We start from the raw sequence: 24,169 nt of genomic DNA, 5'->3' as shown, positions 1-24,169 counted from the left end.
GACTGACATTTGCCAGAGATAAAGTTGACAAAGACCAGGACTTCTGGAATAATGTTCTTTGGACAGATGAGTCCAAAATTGAATTATTTGGACACAACAGCAGAGGACATGTTTGGCGTAAACCAAACACAGCATTCCAAGAAAAGAACCTCATACCAACTGTGAAGCATGGAGGTGGAAGTGTCATGGTTTGGGGCTGCTTTGCTGCAGCAGGACCTGGTCAGCTCACCATCATAGAATCCACGATGAATTCTACTGTGTATCAGAAGGTGCTTGAAGAACATGTGAGACCATCAGTTAGAAAATTAAAGCTGAAGCGGAACTGGACCATGCAACATGACAATGACCCAAAACATACTAGTAAATCAACCAAAGATTGGCTGAAAAAGAAGAAATGGAGAGTCCTGGAATGGCCAAGTCAAAGTCCAGATTTGAATCCCATTGAGATGCTGTGGGGTGACTTGAAAAGGGCTGTACGTGCAAGAAACCCCTCAAACATCTCACAGCTGAAAAAGTTCTGCATTGAGGAGTGGGGTAAAATTTCCTCAGACCGATGTCGAAGACTGGTAGATGGCTACAAGAACCGTCTCACTGCAGTTATTTCAGCCAAAGGAGGTAACACTCGCTATTAGGGGCAAGGGTGTCCTATCTTTTTCCTCAGTTAGAATAGGCATTTTTGTAGAATGACATTTACAGAAGATCTTGAAAAGACTTTTCTTCAGTTTTCTTTGTTTAGTCGGATTACTTTAATCTCTCTGTATTGTTGAAACGGAGATGAAATAACCTTTTATTAAAAATGTTACAAAAAACCACATGCTTTCAAAGGGTGTCCTAATTTTTTCACATGACTGTATACTCTATATTTGAGAAATACACATTAAGCAGCACTTGGCTCAGGCTCACTGACATTAGCCAGTCCGCATGACTTAAGCCGTTAATGTAGAGAAAAATAATGAAGAAATTAAAGGGGTTTTCATGATTTGTTAACTGATGTGCTATCCTCTGAATAGGTCATCATTATGTAATCAGTGAAGGTCAAACACCTGGGACCCCCGCCAATCAGCTGTTTGAGAAGGCAGGGGCGCTCAGGGTAGTACTCTTTGTATAGCGGCTGTGCTTTTTATCGCAGTTCAGCCCCCTTCACGTCAATGGGCCTGAGCTGTGCCTAGGCCATGTGACCAATGAACGTACCATCACATGGCGTAGGCTGCAACTCTAATGCGAGCACCAGTGCCTTCTCAAACAGCCAATCGCAAGAGGTCTCGGGTATCAGACCCCCATCACATACAAAGGATAGGAAAAACCCTTTAAGCAAGAGTATGTATCATTTCCCAAATTCTAATGATATTTGTCATAAATTTTTATGTGTGAGAAAAGGGGAGGAGGGGGGGGGGGGGGGGTGACTAAGATCCCCACCGAACGCTGTGCATCTTTGTTCCTGACAATCCGTCACAATGTATAAATCGGCAGGAGCCAGCATTACGCGCTGCTCAGATGCCGACAGATACATGCGAGTGTGACATTTCTATGCTTGTGGAATCCTGGTCTTCTAAGCCTATGGAGACATCGACACATTTTGTAGGAAGTGTAAAATATTTAGCTGTCAGATGTAGCAGCATTTTACCACTGCCGTCAGAAGTCCTGCTTTCTGCAGACTGGATGTGTTTCTAAGTGGCATGAGGAACATGTTCATCACCCTGCAGTCTCTGCTCAGCAGGGTTATCTTGGAACACAGATGATGTTCTTTGTGCTCAGGCTATATGTCTTCCACCTCTCTAGGCATCTGTGCCATCCGTCTGACAGATACCCAGTGAGAGGTTACATGACTATCCACTCGACGCGCTTGCCAGAAAATGGAAGTAGCTCTTGCTGAAGCCACACGTGTACAGTCAGGTCTGCAACTCACAAATAGCCATGCTCCCTGGGGCACGAGGCACCCAGCTGTCTGTGCCAAGAATTCTGTAAAGACTGAAATGGGCGACTTGGGCTTCTAGGAAAATAATGGTTTCATCAAAGATGAACCGCTTAGTTGTTCAGACAGTCCAAGACCACAATCTTTCCAACACTACGTAACGCCTGTAGACACGGCTTCTCTACTTCCAATAAGAAAAATTGCACAGTTTCTTTTTAATAGCCCTTTTTCATCATCGTAATACACTGCAGAGGAGTAGCTATAGGGGGTGCAGAGGTAGCAGTCGCTACTGGGCCAAGGAGCTGGAGGGGGCCCAAAAACCCTTGCAATGCATAATGCATAAGATGACACCAGGTATTATAGAAAGTCCATGCTGGTCAAGCTACACCTCTGGCTGGAGGGATGGGGTTAGGTCAAGAAGGTTGAGGTGTTTCAATTTTCGCCAGACAGCATGAAGGCTATGTGCTTCCCTGCCCCTGGCCACAAAGCACTGAAGGAAGGGGGGCCCAAGCTGAACTCTTGCACCAGGGTCCATGAGCCTTTAGCTACGCCCCTGAGACACTGTTTTGTGGGTTGTCTCCCGATAGACTGACATTTGCCATGGGGCTATTGATGCCTCTCCATTATTCAGAAAACATGGCACCCTCTCACATCCTGCTTTATAGCATAGGAGGATTTGACTGGTACTACAAAGTGCTGTCACATGAACCCTGTCTCTATCCAAACGTGCACTGAAGACTCAGCAGAGAGGTACACACACAGATTAGGTCTCACTCTGGTGGACATGGCTTGGCCTTGTGCTAAGAGGGAATGAGCAGAAACCAGGTTTGCTTAAGACTTAGGCGCCTTTCACACAAGCGAGTTTCCCGCGCAGGTGCAATGTGTGAGGTGAACGCATTGCACCCGCACTGAATCCAAACCCATTCATTTCAATGGGTCTGTGTACGTGAGAGGTTTTTTTCACGCATCAGTTCTGAGTCGCGTGAAAAACGCAGCATGTTCTATATTCTGTGTTTTTCACACAGCCCTGCCCCCATAGAAGTAAATGGGGCTTCAGTGAAAAACGCATTGCATCCGGAAGCAAGTGTTGCATTTTTCACCAATGTTGTTGTTGTTTATAAACCTTCAGTTTTTTAGATTGGAGGCTTTGGCAGAGAAGTGGCAGATGAGGTTTAACAGTGACAAATGTAAGGTTATGCACATGGGAAGGAAAAATGCAAGTCACCTGTACATAATAAATGGTAAAACACTGGCTAACACTGACATGGAAAAAGACCTAGGAATTCTGGTGAACAGCTCCGTCTTGAACACCAATGAAAGTCAATGGGGGACGGATCAGTTTTCTATTGTGCCATGTTGTGTCAGTGAAAACAGACCCGTCCCCATTGACTTACATTGTGTGCCAGGACGGATCAGTTTGGCTCAGTTTCATCAGACTGAAACCAAACGCTGCAATCAGCATTTTGGTGTCCATCTCCAATGCGGAATGGAGACTGAACGGATGCAAACTGATGCATTCTGAGCGGATCCTTTTCCATTCAGAATGCATTAGAATGTAAACCGATCCCGGAACAGATCTCACAAACGCAAAGCCAAAACGCGAGTGTGAAAGTAGCCTTACCTGTAGAAACCAGTGTCCGGCAGCTGCTGCCAAGGCCAATAAGATAATGGGTTGCATCAAAAGGGGCATAGATGCCCGTGATGAGAACATAGTCCTACCACTTTACAAATCATTAGTCAGACCACACATGGAGTACTGTGTACAGTTCTGGGCTCCTGTGAACAAGGCACATATAGCAGAGCTGGCAAGGGTTCAGAGGAGGGCAACTAAAGTAATTACTGGAATGGGGCAACTACAGTACCCTGAAAGATTATCAAAATTTGGTTTATTCACTTTAGAAAAAAGACGACTGAGGGAAGATCTAACAACTATGTATTAATACATCAGGGGTCAGTACAGAGATCTATCCCATCATCTGTTTATCCCCAGGACTGTGACGAGGGGACATCCTCTGCGTCTGGAGGAAAGAAGGTTTGTACACAAACACAGAAGAGGATTCTTTACGGTAAGAGCAGTGAGACTATGGAACTCTCTGCCTGAGGTGGTGGTGATGGTGAGAACAGTAAAGGAATTCAAGAGGGGCCTGGATGTATTTCTGGAGTGTAATAATATTACAGGCTATAGCTACTAGAGAGGGGTCGTTGATCCAGGGAGTTATTCTGATTGCCTAATTGGAGTCGGGAAGGATTTTTTTTCCCCCTTAAGTGGGGAAAAATGGCTTCTACCTCACAGGTTTTTTTTTTTGCTTCCTCTGGATCAACGTGAAGGATAACAGGCTGAACTGGATGGACAGATGTCTTTTTTTTAGCCTTATAAAGTATGTTACTATGTTACTAAAATAGTGCGAGTTTCACTGAACGCATCCTGAGCCAATCCGTCACGGTCGTGTGAAAGAGGCCTTAGAGATAAACGTGATAAAAGATACACCTACAGGGCCCTTTCACACGGGCGAGATTTCCGAGCGGGTGCAATGCGTGAGGTGAATGCATCGCACCCGCACTGAATCCAGACCCATTCATTTCTATGGGGATGTGCACATGAGTGTTGGTTTTCACGCATCACTTGTCCTTTGCATGAAAATCGCGATTTTCACGCACGGTTGCTAGGAGACTATCGGGATGGAGACCCGATCATTATTATTTTACCTTATAACATTGTTATAAGGGAAAATAATAGCATTCTTAATACAGAATGCATAGTACAACAGAGTTGGAGGGGTTAAAAAAAATTATTTAACTCACCTTAATCCACTTGCTCGCGCAGCCCGGCTTCTCTTCTGTCTTCATCTTTGCTGTGCACAGGAAAAGGACCTGTGGTGACGTCACTACGCTCATCACATGGTCCGTCACATGATCCATCGCCATAGTAAAAGATCATGTGATGGACCATGTGACGAGCACAGTGACATAATCAAAAGGTCCTATTCCTCAAAGAAGAAGACAGAAGAGAAGCCGGACTGCGCAAACAAGTGGATTAAGGGGCGTTAAATTGTTTTAAAAACATTTTTTAACCCCTCCAGCCCTATTGTACTATGCATTCTGTATTAAGAATGCTATTATTTTCCCTTATAACCATGTTATAAGGGAAAATAATACAGTCGACACAACACCTAACCCAAACCCGAATTTCTGTGAAGAAGTTCGTGTTTGGGTACCAAACATGCAGATTTTTCTTACGTCCGTGCAAAACGCATTATACAATGTTTTGCACTCGCGTGGAAAAATCACGCATGTTTCCGCAACGCCCGTGTGAAACCAGCCTGTACGTTTTAGAATTGCAGTACTGTGTTCCAGGAGAGGACCACAGAACCAGAATTGCCTTGGTCTGCCGGATCTCTATTCACCATTATGGGATCCATACATGAATGATAGCTTTCTGGTGGAAAAAAAATAAACTGCATGCAACTGTAAGAAAATTCAGACTAGCACAGCCAAAGTCACAGGAGCACATCCATAAAGCTAACATACTGCATGCAACAGTATTTTTCAGGCAGAAATCCTGGATTCATTCAGGAAACCCAACAGACCACATTATACCGAGTACAGATCCGCAGTGTCCACCTATGCCAGATACGGAAAAATACGATTCCTCTGCCAAAATGGACTACAGAAATACCGTAATGCAGATATTTTACCTATCCTTAGGAAGCCAGATCATGCAGTGCAGGTCAAGTAGTGCCAACATTTAGGAGGCCTCAGTCTTGTCAGGAACAATTTGTCAGGTGAATAAATCATTTAGAGGAGGGTTTATGCCAATGGACACGTAACATACTATTATTATTATTATTATTATTATTATAATAATAAACGGGGAACCAACATATAGGACTCCAAGACACTAATACTAACATTTCCAGACTTCAAGCCCAGTCACACAGACAGACTACAGCCTGCGGACAATGAATACCAGCTGCCATGTCAAAGACGATTTCCACTTCTGATCAACATGTCCTGCAGAATTCTCAGAAACTGTAATAGTCAACTGCACCCAAAACCACTTGTCATCCACAGTGATCAATACATGACATCAGTTAGGGCTAAGATTCATGTTGCCAACACGTCTAAAATATTGGTGCTGGGATCTCACTGTTTGGTTTTAGATCAATGAAAAGTTTCTGTAACTCCTGGAGTATACTGTATAACTCTATTACTATCCACTTCTCACTTTTGCTTCAAAAACCTGCATCAAAAATGTGTGAACACACCACAAATGGCTTATTCCAATTCAGACAAAAATATATATTAGGTTGCCATTAGTCAAACAACACATAGTAACTTTCTCATATGCTTTAAAAAGTCATGGTGGTTTTGGGGAATATTGGATTAAAGGGATTTTCTGAGAGTACAATATTGAAAACCTATCCTCAGGCTAGGTCATCAATGTCAGATTAGAGGTGGTCCGTGAAGAAGCCTCAGCGCTTCGGTCAACTCTGCAGCCTCCTCACAGCATACCGAACACAGTGCGGTACACTGTATGGCGTTTGTGCTTGGCGTTGTCGCCAAGGCTCACTCACTTAGTTGGGCCAGAGCTGCACATAGGCCATGTCCCCGACAAACATGATGTCGCTGGCCTAAGAAGAGACTCTTCAAACAGGAGTAGGTTCACCACTGATCTGATATTGATAACTTATTCTAGTGATAGGTCATCGAAATTGTACTCCTGAAAAGCCCCTTTAAATATTAAGCCAGTGCTAGACAAATCCCAGAAGCAAAAACAGCTAATCCCAAAAGCAAATTAGCCAACACACCTTGTTATTTGCTAATGGAGCTTCCATGGGTTGTTTCCCCATGTCTGAAACTCATTGTTTGGCCACTAAAAAGGCAATTTGGGTACTGGATTAGACCAACTAGTATTTTTCCAAATATCTGGATAACATCCATTTTTTTTCATACTGATGTTGAGAACTATAGCTTCCGAATGAGGGTCAAACATTTATTAATCCACAAACAAGAGCAGACCCCTTTCAAAAATATCTTCAAATGTGGCATCTCAGCCCCCTGTAAACTGACAGTCTGTTAATCTGGAACCTGTGCCAAATTATTTCTAACTCCAGCACTGTCCAACAGTCGATGGTCTATGCACCTGTTGTCTCTGAACTGCACAGTAGGAACTCCTTATAGTCCTTCAAGATATTCCATTTAGGATTCATTTCTTACAAGAAACCATCCAATAGTCTGTAAACTTGACTAATACTAGATCAGGAATCATATGGCTCCGAACAGGTCAGAATTTTATAGGTTATGTCTGTTCAAGAAATGGGTAAGCCACCACTAACCAAACATCTATTTCACCTCTCCAAGCCCTGAGGTTATCTGCATTTACCTCAGCATAGCAGACTAATTCTATCTATGAAATTACCAAGTTTATTTATTCATAGAGGTTGGTGAGACATTCAGGTCTCGCGAAATGAGCAACACATGTTTTCCTAGCCCACTCGAAACAGCACGAACATGTACATTCGAGACACCTGTAGGCTCTAATTGATGGCTCTGAATGTCGAATGCATGGCAGAAATTGCTTCTATATACAGGGTCAAGCTGAACTTGTCAGAATTACGGAAAAGCGGCGCTTTGAGTACACTTTAATGTTGCATGCAATGGTTGTCTAAGAATAATGACAAAAACTGTACTATTTTCCATCTGTGTGAAAAGAATGAAGATTGCACAGGCCCCCCTTTGTTCCCTGTCTAATGAAGGATGATCTGCTATTAAAATAATTAGCAGAGCCCAATGCCCGGGAAAAAAAAACTAAAAAAAAAAAAAAACTAATCCAGACAGTTATTTATGACACAAAAATTGTGTTACTGTAATTTCATGTAATAATTACAGCTCAAAAAAAGCTGACGTTAATTTAAACAATCACAAAGAGCTCTGCACGCTACGCTCTCTAATGCAGTGATTAGAAGGTTCCACCTGTTTGTAGAGGAATGAATGAGGAGCTCACTCTGCTAATGCACCGTAGCCAGCTAGAGGATGGAAAATGATTGCCAATTCACATCCGTGACAGTAAGTGACAGTACAGGTTCTATAAGTGACGGTACAGGTTCTCAACTAGGTTATCACCTTTAAAAGAACAGACCGGGAGTGTTTTAACCTGTTCTCACTTATATCAGTTCAGCTCATCGCTTCCATGAATTTTGTTCACTTTAGCCAACCAAAGCCAGAAAAGACATTCCAATCTTTCTTTAGATAATACATATAAAAAATATTGAACCGTGAAAAAAATGTGTTCTTTCTTAATAGATTTTAAAGGTGGATCAATAAACTGGTACCAGTGTACGTCCAAACCAGTCTGAATTAGGAAAGTTATTAAACAGGTGACTACAGGTATTCCTTCACCATTTACTGAAGATGCTCCTACCTTCAACTTGTCGTATCGGTCACCTAGAGCAGCAACCTGATGATCCCGATGCCGCCCAACCAATTTACACAAGGCACATATTAGCTGGTCATCCGTCACACAATACATATTAACTTTCTCATCCTCATGTTCCAGACACATTAACCCTCTAATATGCGAGTCAGGGATAGGTTCAATCAAACGGTGTCCCGTGAACGGCTTCTTATTTGGGTGAGTTGCCTTTAGGCAGTCATCACAATAAGACACTTCGCAAGTCACGCATGTCTTCACGGCCTCCCGTGCCTGGTCCTGGTCACAGAACTGGCAGAGTACTTTCTCGCTGGAAGTCATGCTGTTGTTCGTATCGTATGTCCGCTCTCGGCGTGTCTCGCTAGGGGAATTAGGCCCACTCACAGATGCCTTCTGAAATCTGTCGATGATGTTCTGCAAAGTCACGTTCCTCTTGAGCCCGTCTAAGCCGCGCTTACCGAGGGTGATGACATAACGGCAGGTGGGGCACTGGAAGGCGTTAATAGATTCTACGGATTCGTTGTTGGCACAGTGGGAGACCAGAATGCGATGCGCACAGTTGAAACAGAGGCTGTGAGCGCAAGGCAGCAGCAGTGGGTCTTCAAACAGCTCCAGACAGATAGGGCAGGTCAGTTCCGACTCCAGTGTTTCCATCTTCAGGCGAAGCTTTCCTGTGTCGTCAGCGAAATCCAGGGAAGCTGATCAGCTATCTGAAAGCACAATATAAAATTTGATTAGGCGAGAGAGGTCAACCATGGGGGGTTGTCAACTTTAATGATAGTATTACAATCCAAAATGTCCACAGTAGACAATCTACCAGCAATTAGCTTCTTTTTTGCGCTTACTTCTGGCTGAATAGGAAAAGAACAATGGCTCAAGCAGCTACGTCATTGTCAAATAACTTTTTCGCGATACTACAATTATGAGTGATTAAATCAGACAACGGACAAACAAAGCTTTTGGTTTTCTTCAAGACCCATGCCCCATGCTAAACAAACCGACTTATGTTTCTTTCTGTCTTAAAAAGACATAAGGTGTTAAACCACCTGACAGCGATGCCTCTATTGAGAAATTTAGCCCATATTAAAATAAAAATATAAAAAATAAAAAGTACACGTATGTCAGTAATGGGTTCATTCACACCTGGATCATCTTTTGTCGAAGAGGAACATTTAAGAAGCCTGACTTGGTGAGAAAAGCCGTCTCTCAAGCGTAATATGAAATAACTGGAACCGTATTTTCTGCTACACTTTCCAGTTTGAGGAATGGCTTTGTCGAGTCGCCCTCTGCAGCTCTCCCTGCCTCTGCTCTCGTCATGGGCTCATCGCTGCTTTGGGTCGACAAGTCGCTGATGCAGAAGCAAAAACGATGCTTCACACTCAACGAGATGTACCTTCTCTGAGAGCCACATACATTGGCTTTGTTGTTCTTGTGCTTGGACAATTCTAGACGGCACAGCTGCAGCACGGTACGCCGTCAACTTTATGAACTGTTTTTCTGTGTGCTCAATGAGTCGCAGACGACACAAAACAACAACATAAAAATACAAAACTATGGGTCATTAAGGTTTACGCTCATTAGCAACAGCTTGGGAAACAACCCATTGCTCAATGACTTTCCGGCAATTCATCCAAGGCAGTTCACACATTAATAGGGCTTTTTTTATCCACAGCTCTTGAGAACCTTGGGGGAAATAAAGAAAGCAATAACCAAATCACAGCCTAGTATATTATAATACTTTTGAAATATACAGAAAGTTCCCTCCAGCCTTAATATAATGGGAATCTGTCATCAAATCCATCTTATTAAAACCAGCTTACATGTCTGGCGAGCCCTTGCCAACTGAATCTAATGTTCTTGCTCCCATGTCGCTCAGTGGTCTTATTGCAGAAAAAACGGCTTTTTAATCATATGTAAATGAGTCTCTGTGTGCAACAAGGGAGTTGCTGTTGCACAGCTCACTCTGTATCTACACCTAAGGCCTCTTGCACACGACCACATGGTTTTGCTGTCCGTTTTAAACGGATCAGTTTTTCCGTTTCAGTAGTGTTTCCGCTTCCGTTCGGATTCCGTTTTTTTTGGGGATCACAAACGGAAACATACAATAAAGTTTAAACAGTAAGTACATTAAAAAAATTGGGATGGGAATAACATTTTCACTAGATGGTTCAGCAAAAACGGAATGGATACGGAAGACATATGGATGCATTCCGTTATTTTTCTTGCGGAACCATTTACTCGAATGAAGCCACGGATCGTTATTTGCGGGTACATTCCTTTTTTTTTTTTTGCTGAATGATTGAAATTAATGGTTCCGCATACGGACCACAAACTGAATCCGCAAAAACTGAAGGGGAAAAAATACAAAACTGTTTGTTCTCAAGAGGCCTAAGGGTAGACATACACTTTAAAAAGCCATTGACCGACAACTATCCCTTCTGATCTCTCCTTACAGATGCATGGGGAAAATCTGGCGGCAGCTTAGTTCCCCTAATAAAAAGATCCGACAGCCTGATCCTTCTTTCCTCTAACACAGGGTTTCTCAACTCCAGTCCTCGGGACCCACCTGCCGGTCATGTTTTCAGGATTTCCTTAGTATTGAGTAGGTGATATTATTAGTGTCCATGCATCAGGACTTACCACAGGTACTCATTCTGTGGGATAGTCTCAAATCCTGACCGGTAGGTGGGTCCCGAGGACCTGAGCTGAGAAACCCTGCTCCAACATCTGCTGTCGGGGGAAAGTACAGCCAACATTAGTCTAAGGGCTCACGCACACGAATGTGTGCACCCTATGTCCGTGCTGCGGACCATAAATAGTATTTTTTGGATTCTCTTGAATGGGTCCGCGATATGCAAGATTCAGTCTGCACAGCAAGAAAATAGAACATGTTCTATTTTTTTTGTGGTGCCAAAGTACAGACCGAAGAAATCCCACGTAGTGCATCTGTGGGCTTCTGCTCTGTGCCACCGCTCAGACGCGTGTCTGCAATCTGAGATACACACATATATATAAATCCGCATACAGACGAACACATCTGCTCATCAGAGGAAGGCATCCTTAAAGAAACATGGGACATTCCTTTCTATATTATGCATTCCTTGATAGCATGCATCTTTCAACAAATCAATTGCCAAACTCAACAACTGCCAGAAAGTGTAGAGAAACACAGAGCTTAACACTTTACTGTCTAGCCCTAAACTGTGGAGCCTCTGGACTACACAGCGTGCATTTGGGCTCCGCACACTTTTTTTTGTGGATCGGATGCGGACCTATTAATTTCAATGATGCAGACAGCACACTGTAGAGCATTGGTAACATATTGCTGGACCCGTGGAAGGGACAATCCAGGATGCACATGGCAGGTATCGGTGTTTCGCAGATCCACAATTTGCAGACCACAAAAATGGATACAGTCGTGTGCATGAGGCCTTAGGCTCCTTTCACACCTGCGTTCAGGTGTCCGCTCGTGAGCTCCGTTTGAAGGGGCTCACAAGCGGCCCTGAACGCAGCCGTCTGGCCCTAATGCATTCTGAGTGGGCGCGGATCCACTGAGAATGCATCCGTCTGCCAGCGCTCAGCCTCCGCTCCGTGAGCGGACACCTGAACGCTGCAAGCAGTGTTCGGGTGTCCGCCTGGCCGTGCGGAGGCGAGCAGATCCGTTCCGACTTATAATGGAAGTCAATAGGGACGGATCCGCTTGAAGATGACACCATATGGCTCAATCTTCAAGCGGATCCGTCCCCCATTGACTTTCAATGTAAAAAGTCTGAACGGATCCGCTCAGGCTACTTTCACACTTAGAAATTTTTCTAAGTTATAATGCAGACGGATCCGTTCTGAACGGAGCCACCGTCTGCATTATAGGAGCGGATCCGTCTGATGAAACATCAGACGGACCCGCTCCGAACGCTAGTGTGAAAGTAGCCTTATTCCTATACAGCTTGACTTCATCAAACGTTATATGACTCTAGTTTGTACCTCTGGCAACCATGTAGTAGGCCAGAATGTGGGCGATCAGTTACGGGACTGTTTATATGAATGATAACACCAGCAAAATACCTGATGAGAGCTAGTTAACAAAAAAATAAAATATATATATACAAAAATACAAGACACCACCTGGACGATCAAACACTGAATAACACAGCACAAGGCAAGCACAGCATTCTACAGTAAGATAATGGCATAAACATAGCAAATAATTCAAAAACTCCCGACCCCTTTGTCCAATATTAGATTCTGTGCAAAGCTGGGAAAGCATTCAGTTTTATTCACGTCGCTAACTCTCATTTTAGATCATCCCCATTATGATAAAACAAGGATGTTTATTAGGAACACACAAAAGACGAGGATCTCACAGAGGACAGCACTAAAAATAGACCGATTCAGCATCAAAATCCTACACAATGAAGGAAGAGTGAGGGAAAGTTAAAAGCAGAGAAGACATAGTCATACAGCCAGCGAGAAGCAAAACGGAGACACAGCTACAAAGAATTAGATGGAGATACATAAGCATTAAAGGGGTTTTCCAAGCCTTGAAGGCTACATCTACACGACGACATTTGTCACGTGACATTTTGTTGCACTAATGTCGCGCAACAATTTTTATAATGGCAGTCTATGGTGTCGCACTGCAACATGCTGCGACGCAACAGTCGCAGAAAATCCATTCGAGATGGATTTTTCTGCGACTGTTGCGTCGCAGCATGTTGCAGTGCGACACCATAGACTGCCATTATAAAAATTGTTGCGCGACATTAGTGCAACAAAATGTTGCGCTACAAATGTTGCAGTGTAGTTGTGCCCTGTCACGCGACTTATTGTTGTCGTGTAGACGTAGCCCAATACTGAGGTCTTAGGGTACTTTCACACTAGCATTGAGAGGACCGGCAGGCATTTCCGTTTTTTTTTTTCTGGATCCGTTAGAGTTAATCATTGAAATACCGGATCCGTCTTTCCGGTATCATCCAGAATAACGGATCCTGTATTTATTTTTTTCAAAGCTAGAAAGAACTGCGCATGCACAGACCGGAAAACCAGATCCGGCAATTCCTGGAACACTTGGTACCGGATGCGGCATTAATACATTTCAATGGAAATTAATACCAGCAAGCGCAGTAGTGTTCCGGGATTTTGACAGCATGCTGCGGCATTTTGTCAGGTTAAATACCGTACAAGGGACGGAAAGGACAACCTGATGCATACTGAACGGATTGCTTTACATTCAGAATGCATTGAGACAAAACTGATGTGTTTTTCCGGATTTCAATACCGGAAAAGAATAACGCGAGTGTGAAAGTACCCTTATCCTCTGGATCGATCATCAGCATCTGATCGGTGGGGGTCCGACACCCAGATCACCACTGTTTGAGACGGCACCAGCACTCGCAGTAGCACCATGGCCTTCTTTCAGCTTTTCCTAGGCCCGTGACGACATGTTCGTCGGTCACATGGCGTAGGTGCAGCTCAGCCCCATTGAAGTGAATGAGATTGAAGCACAGCCGCTATTCAATGTACAACGCTGTGTTTGACAAGTACAGAGAAGGCCACGGTGCTCACAGAAGCACCAGTGCCTTCACAAACAGAGTGTCTCCGATGTCAGACCCCCACCGATCATATACTGATGACCTATCCTCTCTGGATAGGTCATCGGTATTAAAGTCTTGGAAACCCATTTTAATGAGTGAATGAATGTCTTAAAATTCAACCGGAATAAAATTGCTTCAATTGCCTTAAAAAGTTGGGGATGACATTCTGGGGTCTCCTAGGACTGTGTGCAACTCATTTCAGGCTGTTTTAACACCAACCAATTTTCAAGTTAGAGCAACATATACGACTATGGGCAAACACATGGCTGCTGGTGGCAACAAACAGCCCTTTTTAAAAAGAAGCTGCGCCATAACTTTAACTTATGTTTAAAAAAAAAATAAAAAAAGGCCCAAAAATGTTTGCATTTCTGCAGCAAATGCCTGCTGGTGTATACACAAACATTGCCTGGTGTCAGGCGATAGTCTTTCTACATCTTTCCTGTCTTCTGATCTGAAAAATGGCTGATGTCATTTTAAAAAATTCGCCCAAATCGAAATCACCCAAAAATTCCGATTTGACCCAAATCCGTGGTCCATCAGTTAAAAAAAAGCCCCAAAAATCCCTTTAATTTGAAGTACTTTTTGAGTAATTGCATGATAATCTGTGCAGCGTGTGAGCTGCCACCCCGATGACAGGTGGACTCCCTCCGCCTTGCAGCCGGACTGACAGGTGTCCCACTATAACTCATGAGAGACAGACAGCTGAAATCAGAGTGTCTGTCACTACGCTGCGCTGCCCTTACACAGGGGCCACATCCAGCACCTGACAGGTGGCCATTAATAAATTTGCGCCCCAGTCAATATAATAATTCTGGAGCATATTCTCCAGAGATCTGCCCTGTTACTCCTAGAGGCACACTCTATTGACAAGAGGAATGGTAACACCCAGCTGTCAATTTAGTCAGACATTTCCAGGAGGAATAACAGAGTAATGGGTCAATGCTGAGTTCTATCATGCATTTATTAAAAATAGACATGTCAGGAGAAATGACGGATCCCCTTATATCTGTATGGGCAGTTTAACACATACAATAGGGTGGTTGTGTGAGCGCACTTTGTAATCCAATATGTTGTAAGTGAAATGTAAGTACGGTATATGGTCACTGAAAATAATCAAGTGACCAGGAAAATAAGTGACAAGAAATTAGTGATGCTTGTATAAACCATTTGCCACTGCATCCCAGCCTGTGGCCAAATCATTTGAATATGGCCCCCCATTATCTGGGTGAAGGTAAACACAGCTGGCCCAGAGAAAGGGCTGCCGCCATTTTGGCCGAAATCTGCGTCACACCTTTTTTAAACAAAAATAAATCCTGGTAATATCAATAGGCTTTATTCAAACACAACCAATTTCCTCTGCTCGGACGGCTGCAGTTTATTTGGCCTGTGAACCACACACTGGCTTTGTTCTAGACCCCACAGTGACAATGTATATATAGCTGGCTTCTCCACTGATCTGACAGTGGAACATTAAGCAGATATTCCAGCCTTCATTCTCACGTCTAAACTACCTGGTGTCTAAAGGACTAGAATTACCGTATTCAACATTGGAGAGATCTCAACCTATCTGAACACATATTAAAGGGATGTGGATAGGGGATAACTATTAGATCAGGGGGGCCCCAACGCTGGGACCCCCACCAATAATGAGAATGGGGGAACACATTCCCCTTAGGGCACCCCGAACGGACAGCACTGACACAGCAGAGTACAGTGCTCAGCTATTTCCAGAGATCTCAGAGAGATGAGTGGAGTGGTAGTGCACAAGCCCCACCTGATTCATCAGTCAAATTGGGGGGAGGAGAAGGGGTACAAGGTCCCTGTTCTGCTGATCGTGGGGGCCCCAGCTGCAGAACCCTTGTCGATCTAATAGTTATCCTCTAACCTGTGGTTAACTTGTCACGACCAGAATACCCCTTAAAGGGGTTATCTCACTTCGGCAAATAGCCTTTATTATGTAGTGAAATTTAATACAAGACACTTACTAATGTATCTGAAATCCAGCAGTGGTGGTTGTGCTTGCACACTATAGAAAGTGCCATCCTCTCTGGTGGCCAGGAACGTGGGAGAACACAGACTAGAGCGTTTTCATACAGTGTGCAAGCACGGCCACCGATGCTGGATTGCGGGGTGGTCGTAACCACTGAAACGAGCAGTGTGTAATATAATGGAAAAATTTATCCAGCCAGTACGGACATTCACAATACATTAATAAGTGGCTTGTATTAACGTCATCTACATAATAAATGCTATTTCAACCCCTTTAAGGCCAGACACATACAAGTGACTTCAGTGTGAGTTCCCGTTCCAAACGCCACTCCTCTGAGAGGATCTCACAGCATTATACTGATCTATAAAGCTGTGTGTCCCTGTGAGACCTGGAATCTATTCAATTACACTCATATAATGCTGTCAGTGTAATTCAATAGATTCCAGGTCTCACAGGGACACACAGCTTTATAGATCAATATAAGGCCTCTTGCACACGACCGTATGGCTTTTTCAGTATTTGGCGGTCCGCAAAAAACTGATCCGCAAAAGATACGGATGACGTCCGGGTGCATTCTGTTTTTCGCGGAACGGAATAGCTGGCCCCTAATAGAACAGTACTATCCTTGCCCGTTATGCGGACAATAATAGGACATGTTCTATCTTTGAACAGAATGGGAAAAACAAAAATACGGAAGGCTGGTTCCGTATACGGTCCGTATATATAGAACGCAAAAAATAGAACGTGAACGGGGAATAAAAATTAAGTTTGTGTGCAAGAGGTCTAATGCAAGTGCGGACAAGAATAGGCAGTTTAATGGGGGTGCCGGCCGGGTGTATTGCGGATACGCAATAGACTACAGACCTGTCAATGGACCCTTACTCGCATTGAACTCGTTCATGTGTGTCTGGCCTTAAAAGGAACTTGTAACAGTGAACATGAAGAGCAGGAGGAGCAGAGCAGACCGTTTTGTTGGAAGCATACTCCGTATAACATGGAATTTACTGACTGAAATTGCAGCACTTTCTAGACTTGAGTCCAGTGGGAAGTCCTAATCAGTGACTGACCGTTATCTCGTTATGCATTCCTACAGTGAAGGTTGTCAATAGCCGAGAAATACCGCCTACCAGACTCCTAAGCACAGAAAGAACAGGAATTTCAGTCAATACCTCTTAAGTCATGTGAGGTTTTTATCCCACAAAACTATATATCCGTCTGCTCAGCTCCTTCTGCTCTATAACAGGCTGCTTGCAGATAACGCTGCATTTTATGGTGAAGGTGTTCATTAAGGCGGAAAACCTAAAGCTACTCATATTTCCATTTGAATTAAACCAGGGAGGATGGGATAAGATAAGGAACTCGAGAGATACCACATAAGAGCACTAGCATAGGCTATAAAGTAAAAAGAGTCACCACATAAAGCCTACTGTATATAGAGCACATACATAGTCTACAAGAGCACACAGATACCCAACAATACAAAATAAAAAATCAACTCTGGATTGAACTGCAGTAACAAAAAAATTCCACTTGGCACTACTATCTACCTTCAATGCCAACCTTTGCCCAGCCCCGCCACCTGTTCCTTCCTCCTTTCCAACCTGCCAGGCACTACTATAATTCAAAACAATCTGAGAAGGAGCTAACCTTCAAATGAAAGACTATTTATGTAGTGTAATTCTAGCCGAGTATTAGATCAGCCATGCTTAAAATGACACAACATCTGTTATCTGAGAAAACCTTTTGATGTTGACATATCAAATTGAATACTCACCGATGGATCTCGCCATGCTTCTGGTAAGTGGAGCATTGTGCACAAATGGGGGAACTGAGCAACCCAGGAGTGACAGGTCAGGGGTCCTGAGGGGAACTGCTACTGGAACACAACATATCCTTGTGCTGAGCTGGGGTAAGTGAATGTGAGACTGCTGACATTAGATCACAACAGGAAAATCTGTGTTACAATGCCAGGAAAGCCAGCTCCACCCAATCACCTCCGCCAAAACTTCTCCCAGCAGCCCGAGTCCAGCTCCAGATAGAGAGGGTTTTTCTCAGATTCCTGCTGAAGCTGAATGAAAGGCAGCTCAGGATAAGCTTCTTTCACTACAGCATCTCTAACCTGTTCGGGGGCAAGATCTGGTAATGGAGATGTGGAAAGTAGGATAAGCTCAGCTTTCTCTGTAATTAATCCACAGCTGAATGAAACTCACCAGTTCCCATGAATGCAGCAGGAAGCCGACCTGCCACTGGCAGAAATACTTTACATATTAAGCAATTCAGGACCTACTAACGGCCACATACACAACTAATAAAGCAAATCCTAAAGTAAGAAAGTAGTACAAGAAAGCGACAAGAAACCATACAAAAAAAATAAAAAAATAAAAAATCGCCCTCCTTTACAATGGATTACAATATAAAGTATACAATACTTTCGGAAAGTCTTCAGCTTCTTTCAAATTTTATGTTGGGGCCTTGTGCTTAAATAAATAAAAAAAAAAAAAAAAAAAAAAAAAAGGTTTTCCCCATTGATCTGCTCTTAGTTCCCCTTAGTGAGAAAGTGAAAACATAATTTTATAAATTTTTGTATAAATTTTGTATTCAGACCCTTTGCAATGACCCTTGAAATTTTGCTCTGGAGGCCTCCTATTTCTCTTGATCATCTTGAGATCTTTCTACACCTTCATTTGAGTCCACCTGTGGTAAATTCCGTTTACTGGGAATGATTTGGAAAGACACACCCCTGACTATATAAAAGGTCTCACAGCTGAGAATGCATATAAGGCCTCTTTCACACAGCCGTGTGTCACCGACCGTGGGGTAGCTGCATGTAGATCGCAGACCCATTCACTTGAATGGGGTCCACGTTCCGTCTGTTCTGCAAAAATATAGAATAAGTTCTATATTTTTGAGCAACGGAAGCACAGAACGGAACACCACGGAAGGATTCCGTAGTGCTTCCGTGGGGTTCCGTTTCGTGCTTCCGTTCCGTACCGCATCTCTGGATTTGCAGACCCATTCAAGTGAATGGGTCCGCATCCGTGATGCGGAATGCGCAAGGCTGGTGACCCGTGTATTGCGGAACCACCATATGCGGCCCGCAATACAGCCAAGGGAGCACTACGGCCATGTGAAAGAGGCCTAAGAGCAAAAACCAAGCCACGATGAGAAAAGGAACAGCCTGTAGAGTTCAGACATCATTGTGTGGAGGCCTAGATCTGGAGAAGGGTACAAAAAATTTCTGCTGCACTGGAAGTTCCCAACAGCATAGTGGCTTCCATAATTCTTAAATGGAAGATGTTTGGAACAACCAGGACTCTTCTTAGAGCTGGCTGTAGCCTTCAAAATAAGTAAATCGGGGAAGAAGGCTTTGGTAAGAGAGGTGACCCATAACTCAATGGTCACTCTCGTTGGGCTCCAAAAATCCTGTGTGCAGATAGGAGAATCTTTCAGGACGTCAACCATCACTGCAGCACACCACCAATCTGGGCTTTATGGCAGAGTGGCCAGAAGGAAGCCTCTCATAAGCAAAAGACAAATGGAAACCCACCTGGAGTTTGCAAAAAAAGGACCTGAAGGACACAGACTGTAAAAACAAGATTCTCTGGTCTGATAAAATAAAGATATATCGTATTTTTGCGCCCCATAAGACGCGTTTTTCCCCCAAAAAAGTGTGGGGGGGTGCCCCTGCATCTTATGTGGCGAATACGAATGAGTGCTTCCATTATGGAATCGCTCATTAGTACCGGAGGACCAGGAAGCGGTGAAGGCTCTGTACTCACCGCTTCTTGGTCCTCGGCTGTCGGCTGTGCTGTGGCTGCGCAAAGCGTGAGGGCACTCTGTGACCTCACGCCAGTTCACAGCACAGCCGGCGGCAGGAAGAAGAGGATCGCTCTGGAGGAGGGGAGCAGCGGCGTCCGGTAGGGTTGGACGATATCAAAAATATTCCCACAATAACGATATTAAGAAATTTATCGCAATAACGATATATATCACGATAAATGCCAATTTAGAAGACCGCTTCTATGACATCACAAAATACCGCTATATTTAGGAAACAGCGATATCACCATATCGACTTTTTTTTTTAATACCGCGGTATATCGTGATACCGATATATCGCCCAACCCTACGTCCAGGCAGGAAAAAAAAAAATGTATTTTTATTTTATTCCATAGGAGGCTGATGGGGGCTGATAATACTTTTGGTGGCTGATATAACGTGGCTGGGGGCTGGTGAGAGGCAATGGGGGCTGATATAGGGATGCTGTGGGCTGGTGAGAGGCATGGGGGCTGATATGAGGCAATGAGGGACAGATGAGAGGCAATGGGGCTCTTATCTGAGGTCTGATTGGGGGTCAGTCACATTGGGGTCTAAGCTGAGGTCTGATTGGGGGTCTGATCTGAGAACTTATTAACATTGGGGGCTTATTGGGGCTGTCAGCTGAGGTCTGATTAACATTGGGGGTCTGAATGGTGGTCTGACCAGAGGTCTAATGAAAAATTTTTTTTTCCTATTGTCTTCCTCTGCGTCTTATAGGGCGAAAAATACGGTAACTTCATCACCTGCACAATACCATCCCTACAGTGAAGCATGGTGGTGGCAGCATCATGCAATAAGGGTGTTTTTCAGCACCTGAGATTGGGAAACTGGTCAGGATTGAGGGTAAGCTGAATGGAGCAAAGTAAACAAATATTCTTAATAAAAGCCTGATCCAGAGTGCTCTGGACGTCAGACTGGGCTAAAGGTTCACCGTCCAACAAGACAAAAACACAGCCAAGACAACAAAGGAGTGGCTTGGACACAACTGAATGTCTTTGAGTGTCCAAAGCAGAGACATGACTTGAACTCAAATCGAACATTTTTGGAGAGACCTGAAAATGTCTGTCTACTGAAGGATCCCATCCCACCTGACCGAGCTTTACTGAGTGCAGAATGATGGGGGGAAACTTGAATTTGTTTAATTTTAGCAAAAGGCCACAACATAACAAAATGTGAAGAAAAAGAAGACCTTCCCAATGCATTGTACATACACTTAAGGTGCAAATGATGTCTAAACACCATAAAAGTGGCCCCATATTAGGCTAAACTAACACATGGCAAACAAACCTATAAATCTAAAAAAAAAAAAAAAAAAATTTTTATATATATATATATATATATATATATATATATATATATATATATATATATATATAATCTGTTTTCCAGTGGCTCAACCTCAGCTCCGACACGGTAAAGGTGCTCTCTCCAGCAGACCCACCCTATTGTCTTATAAAAAAATATTGCAATACTGTAAAAACTTCTGGCTGGCACTCAAATATATAATCCATATACAAACCGGATTCCAAAAAAGTTGGGACACTAAACAAATTGTGAATAAAAACTGAATGCAATGATGTGGAGATGGCAAATGTCAATATTTTATTTGTAATAGAACGTAGATGACGTTTAATCCGAGTAAATGTATCATTTTAAAGGAAAAATACGTTGATTAAAATTTTGTCAACAAATCCCCAAAAAGTTGGGACAAGTAGCAATAAGAGGCTGGAAAAAGTAAATTTGATCATAACGAAGAGCTGGAAGACCAATTAACACTAATTAGGTCAATTGGCAACATGATTGGGTATAAAAAGAGCTTCTCAGAGTGGCAGTGTCTCTCAGAAGCCAAGATGGGTAGAGGATCACCAATTCCCACAATGTTGCGCAGAAAGATAGTGGAGCAATATCAGAAAGGTGTTACCCAGCGAAAAATTGCAAAGACTTTGCATCTATCATCATCAACTGTGCATAACATCATCCGAAGATTCAGAGAATCTGGAACAATCTCTGTGCGTAAGGGTCAAGGCCGTAAAACCATACTGGATGCCCGTGATCTCCGGGCCCTTAAACGACACTGCACCACAAACAGGAATGCTACTGTAAAGGAAATCACAGAATGGGCTCAGGAATACTTCCAGAAACCATTGTTAGTGAACACAATCCACCGGGCCATCTGCCGTTGCCAGCTAAAACTCTACAGTGCAAAGAAGAAGCCATTTCTAAGCAAGATCCACAAGCTCAGGCGTTTTCACTGGGCCAGGGATCATTTAAAAAGGAGTATGGCAAAATGGAAGACTGTTCTGTGGTCAGACGAGTCACGATTCGAAGTTCTTTTTGGAAATCTGGGACGCCATGTCATCCGGACCAAAGAGGACGAGGACAATCCAAGTTGTTATCAACGTTCAGTTCAGAAGCCTGCATCTCTGATGGTATGGGGTTGCATGAGTGCGTGTGGCATGGGCAGCTTGCATGTCTGGAAAGGCACCATCAATGCAGAAAAATATATTCAGGTTCTAGAACAACATATGCTCCCATCCAGACGTCATCTCTTTCAGGGAAGACCCTGCATTTTTCAACAAGATAATGCCAGACCACATTCTGCATCAATCACAACATCATGGCTGCGTAGGAGAAGGATCCGGGTACTGAAATGGCCAGTCTGCAGTCCAGATCTTTCACCTATAGAGAACATTTGGCACATCATAAAGAGGAAGGTGCAACAAAGAAGGCCCAAGACGATTGAACAGTTAGAGGCCTGTATTAGACAAGAATGGGAGAGCATTCCTATTTCTAAACTTGAGAAACTGGTCTCCTTGGTCCCCAGACGTCTGTTGAGTGTTGTAAGAAGAATGGGAGATGCCACACAGTGGTGAAAATGGCCTTGTCCCAACTTTTTTGGGATTTGTTGACACCATGAAATTCTGATTCAACATATTTTTCCCTTAAAAAGGTACATTTTCTCAGTTTAAACTTTTGTTCCGTGATTTATGTTCTATTCTGAATAAAATATTAGAAGTTGGCACCTCCACATCATTGCATTCAGTTTTTATTCACAATTTGTATAGTGTCCCAACTTTTTTGGAATCCGGTTTGTATTTGAATGCCAGCCAGAAGTTTTTACATTAAAACCTATAAATCTAGAAAAAATAAAAATAAACCAGTGCAAAGACTTGTCAGAAAGGAAAGATAATCAGGGAGATTTATCAAAACTGGTGCAAAGGGAAATTGGCTTAATGAACCATAGCAATTCAGATTCCATCTTTCATATTTCAGAACCTGTCTGGAAAATGGAAGGATCAATCCGATTGGCTGCTAGGGACAACTAAGTTAACTTTCCTTCGCACCAGTTTTGATAACAATTCTCAACTGGTACATCCATACAGGGCATAAAACCCTCCTGACATTATGAAGCGGAATTGCTGCAGATGTCAAGCTCTTCATTGCAAAGTGTGAGATCTGCAGTGGAAATATACAGCATAAATGGACATGCCGCTGATCTACAATCCACTCCATGGATCAATTTATGATGGAGATTTTTATCTGTAGATCAGATTTCTTGAAATCTCATGCACTTTGGAGAGGGAGGTCACTGGTGAACATAGGGTGTAAAGATTGCATTAACTTAAATTAAACTATTAGTATTTCAGTAAGGATTTTTTATTTATTTTTTGCTAGCAATACTAGGGTTAACATTAATGCTGCCCCTTTAAGAGACTTTTCCTTATACATTACTAATCTCTGGCCTCTTTGTGCATCATTTTAGCAAATTTGACTCGCTGAAAGAGGATACTGGGCTCATACAAGCCTGCACAATGGAGGCAGGGAGGAATTCTGTGCAGTCAATGAATATGAAACAGTTAAGCCTGATTCAGATGTTACAGCACAATGCCCTTTTCATGAAAGGAGCAATATGTCTGGGGAAGAAAGTCGTGGCACTGCCAGCAAGGATAAATATAGTACCATACCATAAGAGCCCAACAAAATTGCCTGTTTTTTTTCCCCTTCTTCCCAGCGTAGTAAATTCCCCAGTACTGGAGTGGTTGGTAGGTCACAGAACCGCTCATGCAGGGAAGGTAGGTCACAACACACGGTTGGATAATCTCACTGTGGGAGAATAAGCCTCTGGCCCAGCCAGTAATAAACACTTCACAGCAAGGAAAAGATAATATACACATCTCAGAGATGAAAGGGGGGCTCTGCTTGTACACGTGAGGCCACACACTGATTTCTAAAGCACCCGATAGTTCACAATATTACTGTCAATGATACATTTGACTATGGCTGAGCTCAAGATCAAAGGCATGCTGCTTTACATTCCTAGAATGAGCGACTGCTCACACCAGCTACTTTACCGCCATCAGTTCGCTACTAGAAATAGTCAGTTCTAAAGCAAGGGTGCAATTTTTGGTTTAAGGCCACAGGCGTAC

General features: G+C 43.3%; 1 protein-coding gene across 1 annotated transcript in view; it reads right to left on the bottom strand.

The window, feature by feature from the left end:
* Nucleotides 1–24,169, bottom strand: part of LOC122944176 (E3 ubiquitin-protein ligase Midline-1-like) — a 101,908-nt gene that overhangs the window by 41,604 nt on the left and 36,135 nt on the right. The window contains exon 2 of the mRNA XM_044302406.1: nucleotides 8,334–9,052. Within this exon, the coding sequence (XP_044158341.1) occupies nucleotides 8,334–8,996 (663 nt within the window). The 5' untranslated portion in view covers nucleotides 8,997–9,052. The remainder of the gene's footprint in view (nucleotides 1–8,333; nucleotides 9,053–24,169) is intronic.

The sequence above is a fragment of the Bufo gargarizans genome, chromosome 7 (genome assembly GCF_014858855.1).
Source record: "Bufo gargarizans isolate SCDJY-AF-19 chromosome 7, ASM1485885v1, whole genome shotgun sequence".
Taxonomy (NCBI): domain Eukaryota; kingdom Metazoa; phylum Chordata; class Amphibia; order Anura; family Bufonidae; genus Bufo; species Bufo gargarizans.
This window is presented reverse-complemented; position numbering and strand designations above follow the sequence as displayed.